At 37.6% G+C, this 6,678-nt stretch overlaps 1 protein-coding gene across 1 annotated transcript; it reads right to left on the bottom strand.

Moving 5' to 3' along the window:
• Positions 1–1,405: 1,405 nt before the first annotated feature.
• On the bottom strand, positions 1,406–3,016 carry LOC120125871 (protein VAPYRIN-like). Its single transcript, XM_039144200.1, has one exon. The coding sequence runs from the start codon at positions 3,014–3,016 to the stop codon at positions 1,454–1,456; it is 1,563 nt and encodes a 520-aa protein (XP_039000131.1). The 3' UTR covers positions 1,406–1,453.
• Between the last annotated feature and the right edge of the window lie 3,662 nt (positions 3,017–6,678).

Below are 6,678 nucleotides of genomic sequence, written 5' to 3'. Positions count from 1 at the left end.
TTCTCACGGTGGAACCCATAAACTTGGAGACTATCGCAACGAACTTGGAGACTATCGCAACGAACTTGGATACTATCGCAACGAATTTGGAGACTATCGCAACGAATTTGGAGACTATCGCAACGAATTTGGAGACTATCGCAACGAACTTGGAGACTATCGCAACGAACTTGGAGACTATCGCAATGAATTTGGAGACTATCGCAGACTATCGCAACGAATTTGGAGACTATCGCAACGAATTTGGAGACTATCGCAACGAATTTGGAGACTATCGCAACGAACTTGGAGACTATCGCAACGAACTTGGAGACTATCGCAACGAACTTGGAGACTATCGCAACGAATTTGGAGACTATCGCAACGAATTTGGAGACTATCGCAACGAACTTGGAGACTATCGCAACGAACTTGGAGACTATCGCAACGAACTTGGAGACTATCGCAACGAATTTGGAGACTATCGCAACGAACTTGGAGACTATCGCGACGAACTTGGAGACTATCGCAACGAACTTGGATACTATCGCAACGAATTTGGAGACTATCGCAACGAATTTGGAGACTATCGCAACGAATTTGGAAAATCGCAATGCGAACTTGGACTATCGCAATGCGAATATGTAAATCGCAATCCGATAGTCGAAGTTCGCATTGCGATAGTCGAAGTTCGCGTTGCGAATCTGAAAACTGATTTGCGATACCTGAGATCGCGTTGCGAATTAGCGATCGCATTGCGATTTTGTTGGTCATTTTGGCAAATCCAAAAAAAGTTGGTTAAAATTATAAGGCATTTTTTGTCAATGAGGTTATTTTCTCTACTTATAATTATTCCATATTAATAAAAAAAAACTATATTACTTGGTCAAATATAAAGGATGGGTCTATAGATGTCATTTCACCACCAATCCATGATGGCTACGTTTTCCTACCCATTTTCTCACCCAACAATGGAAAACTAACCCCTCACCTTAATTTTTACTTATTTCTTGTTTCACTTATTTGATAAATTAATTATATTTTATTTAAATAATAAAATTATTTTAATTATAATTAAAATTATAATCATATTTTAAGTTTATTGAGTGGCTTTACCGATTAAAGATGATATTAATTTGCATTGCATGCTGCACTTTTACAGTCGCTACAACTCGGTCATATCGTCGTTTCTCAGAGACGATTGGGTCAATCTTTTGTCTGACGTTGGTCTTCGCCTTATCTAATAACCGACCACCGCTCTTTCATTACCATTTTTAAATCGAACATGATTATAAGTATAATATATACTAAAATAACATAATTTTATTGTTTATATTTATATATAATTGTAAATAAATATCACTGCCAATGGTATTGTTTATCTTTATATTAAACAAATTCTACATACACGTAGGATAGTCACCGTGTTAAATAATGGTATTGCAAGGAAAGTTAGAGCCGGATTTAAGCAAGTTTATATCACTGCCAATGGTAGCGACCTGTCAGAGCTACCGTGCAAGGCTCTCCTTCTCGACGGCCTCCTCTTCACCAGTGCCGCCTTCTTTTCAACCTCTTTCTCCGATTTTCCATATCCACCACAGATCAATATCCTGCAAATGCCTGCATAGTGCAACGAATCCGCAATTTGCAGTGCTGTGACACCTTTGTTAGTCCTTGCTTCCACATCTGCTCCTTTCTTCACCAACAATTCCACTGCCTCGACATGGCCTGATTCCGCTGCACAATGCAAAGCTGTGTATCCGTCTTCATCTGTCGAGTCGATATCGATTCCCTTGTCAATCAGCATCCTTACAGCATCAGTTCTTCCTTTGAACGCTGCTCTATGTAAGGCGGTCCATCCATGTTGATCACTTCCGTTGATTACCGCACCGTTCTCAATCAGACTCTCGATGGTTCTTGCTTCGCCTTTACGAGCGGCTAAACATAAGCTGTCACCGAGCTTGAGTGCATCGAAAAGGTGAGTGTGACCGTATTCGGCAGCAACGTCATAGGCAGTTTTGCCTGTCTTGTTCTGGATATCCTTGTTCGCACCCTTTCGAAGTAAAAACTTAACTGTCTTCTCGTTGCCTAATTGTGCCGCGATATGCAGTGGTGTATCCCGGTCTCTTGTGTTGCGGACATTGGGGTTGGAACCGCTGACTAATAGCAGACGAGTGCAATCTTTTCGTCTTTCCTCGACAGCGAGGTTTAAGGCAGTGTTGCCATCCTTTGTGAGGGCATCAACGTTAGCCCCTTTGAGCAAAAGAAGTCTAAGTACTTCAATATGGCCACTCGCCGCTGCGAGGTGAACCGGACCCCAAAGAGAGGACTCCGATCGTTCTGTACTAGCGTTATGTGCCAATAGAATTTCAACAATTAATTCTTCTCCGCAGCCTGCAGCAGCCTCGAGCGGGGTAGAGCCCAACCGACTCCGGAACTCGACATCGGGTTCGAATTCAAGCAGTAATTGGACAATATCCGGTCTGCTTTGAGCTATGGCAATATGAAGCAATGTTTGTCCCTGGGAATCAACTGAATCAACTAGTTTCCATGTAGGATCACTAAGCTCTAATATTTCTCTAATTCCATCCATTGAACCATCCATCACAAGTTGAACCAAAACAGGCGAACCAACAAATATGACCTTGATACCACTATCAATAAACACCTGTTTCTTCCTTGTCGTAAACCATTCATTCGGGACCACATCGAAGCTCGACGTGGAATCTTTGATCGCCGCGCCGGGAACCACGACGCTATGCAGAACGAAAGAATCATCACTATGAGGAAACGATTCCGGAAGAAGCGAACCAGGAGGGAGATGATACACAATCTCCACAGTCAGTTTCCCTAGCGGCGCAATGATTCCCGATTGAGGCTTGACAGTGTACCGACCCTTGTTAACCGGCTGAATCCGGATCGCGACCGGCATGGTGTACATAACGTTGCGCAAGGTAAGCTCACCGAAACATTTCTGCCCCGGTTCGATCCTGATGGCAACAAGGTTTGATGGCTCCAAACTAATAAGCTTATCCATATCTCTTTCTTGCAAGCTAAGGTACGGTTGAGCTGTTTCGACAAAACAAAACCTAAAGAAACATAATCTGATTGAGAGACAAAGGAAGTGAAGAAGAAGGCTTTTGTAGTTTTACTTCTGGAGACAAAATAACGGCCGACTGTAACGACAGATTGCCAACTGGTAGTGTTAAAAACAATGAAAGACTTGTTCTATTCGGCGTCCTGGCTATGTCACAGCTGTCTTAAGTTACGATTGGGAATATTAAACCCAAAAAAAAAAGACAAACAATTAACGGTAAACTACTCGTATTAGCCCCTAATGTTTATTAAAATGGTCATTTTGCCTCCTATTCTATTTTATGAAGTATTTTGGCCCTCAACGTTTCATTTTAGGGCAAAAGACCCCTAATATTTGATAGAATAATCAATTTGTCCCTTATTTTCTTTTGGAGAGTATTTTAGCCCTCAATATTTCATTCTAGGTTAAAACGGCTCTTATTTTGGTGCGTTAATCGTGTGTTAAGTAATGATTTTTATCCACACAGGGAGCTTTTTGCACCAAAGTGAAACGTTAGGGGTTAAAATGACCATTTTAGAAAATGTGGGGGCTATTTTTTACATTATGTCTTTTTAACCACTGGTGTTTCGATTTTGTCAATTAGACCACTTAATTATTTAAATGTTTCAATCGGGCCACATGTCGTTTACATTTAACGATGACATGGTTGTTAAAATTATTTGTATGATTGTACATTTAGTCATTAATGTTATACGTTATATTGTTTTGGTCCTTAATATTAAGTACTAAATGTATAATTATACCAATATTTTTAACAGTCATGTCATCTCCTCCGTTAAATGTTAACGACAAATGGTTTGATTGAAACATTTAAATAGTTAGACGATATAATTGATAAAATCAAAACATCGGTGGTCAAAGTGAAAATGAACAATAATTAGGTGATCATACGAGTAGTTTGTCCAACAATATAAAAAAGGTTAAATCAATATGGTTGGATGCAATAAAATTTACGAATCGATAAGTTTATAGGGTGTTTTTGTTTCGGAGTTGTTGATGCATTGTTTGGTTAGGGTTTGTTCCTTAGCATCATTCTTAATTAGGTGATAAGAAAGAGGGAATAATCAAAGGGAGGCTGCTAGAGGACACCAAAGTAGAATCTCTAATTAAAGAGAACAATTTTTTTAATGAAATAACAAACTCTTATATCCACATTCAAATAAATGTCGAAAAATAAAATACTATGTATAATTTTTCTTTCCTCTTTTTTAGTTGTCCTCTCAGTTTTATGGTATTGTCTTGATTAATATGAACCAACCCACGTCGTACACCTGGTTTTTAAGGGTGAATCTTCTAATAGAGATTTTCTACAAACACAAGAACTTGAATTTAATACCTTATTTAAGCGATATCAAAGTGCTTACCACTTGAACTAATTTTAATTAATTATTTTTTTTCTTTCCTTTAGACAAACAATAAGTACATTTTCTTTTATCATTGACTTTTATTAATCATATTATAACTGTTATTAGAGTAACACGTGTTAGGAATGCAAATATTAAGGGTTTATATATATATTGTGAAAAAGAAACAACAAACTTAATTAAACTTGCATGGATTGTATATAAAAAACTTGCATGGAGTGAGACGTGGGCTCACTCCTGAAACAGCTTGTCGAGACGTTTCTCTGTCCTGGCGACGGAGAGTGTAATAATACATCCCAGACGGTGTATTAGTCTTAAAAAAGTAAGTGTTTATCTTTCATGAATCAGATTAAACATCAAATTGTAGAGTCGCCACCAATCTTTTATATGATGAGATTGGTCACCAAAATGTCATATTATTTTAAAAAATTATTAAAATAATATAACTCGAGTCTGCTTACCAGAAAAATGAGTTCGGGAGTCGGTTACATATGGGGAAGGATTAGCACCCAGATAATGCCCAAAATTAGTACCGATATTTATTAATTATAATCTTTGTAGTAAATAGTAAACTTGTTTTTAATTTAATTTACAAATAATTAAAATAATTAATAAATATTTAACATAAATATTATTAATACTATTATAACATTTAATATTAAAACTATATTATAAATTATGTATAATGGATAAAAGTATATTAATACTATAATTAATATTATAATAATAATTAATGACTAAAATATAAAGCAATAACATTAATTAACCTATTTCGAAATAATATTAAAGCTGTATATTAATTATATATTTTAACCTAAATTAATTCGAGACTAAAATATACATTTTTAATACTAAATACATAATTTTACCAATAATATATATACATAATAGTGACTAAAATATAAATATAAAAAATATAAAAACAAAATTAAAATATACGATGAACCTGATTTCGGGACCAAAATGAAAAACTTACAAATCAGAGGGAATGCGAATTGCGTTTAACCATACGAAAATTACAAAGATACCCTCACCAAAATGACGTCATTCGGGAGAGGGTATATATAGCTCAAGATCGGTCCTTTAAGGACCATCTCTCCCATTTCTCTCATCTCTCTCTCTCTCTCTAAACCGAGAGATGCTATGGCATATCTCTAAAAACCCTCGCCTGAGGGATAGCTACCACCAGCCGGTAGCCTTACGCCGTCTTAAAATGCCAAACTACCCTAAAACGTAGATCCGAACACCCTCGTCTCGAATCTGAGCCCTTTTTTTTGGCTAAAAATCCTTCAATAAGCCTAAATCTGATATTTTTACCTTCAGTAAAATCAACTTTCCGACGACTCTTAGGCTTCGGCGATGGTAAGTGCTCTCTATCTCTTCTCTTTGTTTTTTCATTGCTTGCTTGGCTGTTGTTGGGATACTTAGTGCTGTCTGACTCTGTTTCTTTCTTGTTGTGTGGTTTCTTACCATTTTTCTTGCTCTTTGTTGTTTACTGTTTTGTAGGGCTGGGGTTTATATAGCCCTTGAAGATCGGTGTAATGATGGTGAGATTCGGTGAGTCATCGGACCTATGGTGGTGACTCACCCTAGCTTGATGCATTGTGCTGCTGGTATTGATCTTTTGGAGTGCTCTGGTGAGATCTTGAGAGGCGAAAACCATCGTGGAAACACTTGGTTGGAGCGACGAGAGGTGGTGTCCGGAATAGGCCCTAGGGTTGTAATGATACCCTAGGGTTTCTGCTGGATTAATTCTAGCCCTTAGATCTCTATCTGATCATGCGGTTGAGCTACTGTGCGGCGCTGGAACATTGGTGAAAACCCTAGCTTCTGGTGGGTTTGCTCGTGGGCTTGCTGGAATTGGCCTTGGCTCGATTTTGTTGGGCCTGGGTCTGGACTGGGCTTGAATTTGTTTGTAATTTAGACCTGTGAATTGCTTTGTAACCGGGCTCCCGAGTTATCAATTGGGACTCCAAACTTGTAAATGGGCCTTCAGGCTATATAAATAATAATATATATAATATAATTATTAATTATAATAACGTATATAACAAACGTCACTCAGACGAAAACTAGTGTTGACAACTGCCCCTCTTTGCTTATTTTTGTGTAAACAAGATTAAAGCAAAGATAAAAAGACAAGTTTTCGTCGAGTGAACTTCTTGCTTTGTCGGGAATTCGTTTCACTACTCTTTTGTGGAGATTGAATTTTGATCTGATCTTGCTCCTGCTTCACTA

This window comes from Hibiscus syriacus, unplaced genomic scaffold, assembly GCF_006381635.1.
Source record: "Hibiscus syriacus cultivar Baekdansim isolate YM2019G1 unplaced genomic scaffold, ASM638163v2 tig00110445_pilon, whole genome shotgun sequence".
In the NCBI taxonomy this organism is placed as follows: domain Eukaryota; kingdom Viridiplantae; phylum Streptophyta; class Magnoliopsida; order Malvales; family Malvaceae; genus Hibiscus; species Hibiscus syriacus.
This window is presented reverse-complemented; position numbering and strand designations above follow the sequence as displayed.

Bases quoted from the DNA above. Each gene is read 5' to 3' on its own strand.
- LOC120125871 (XM_039144200.1), bottom strand. From the start codon at position 3,016: ATGGATAAGCTTATTAGTTTGGAGCCATCAAACCTTGTTGCCATCAGG.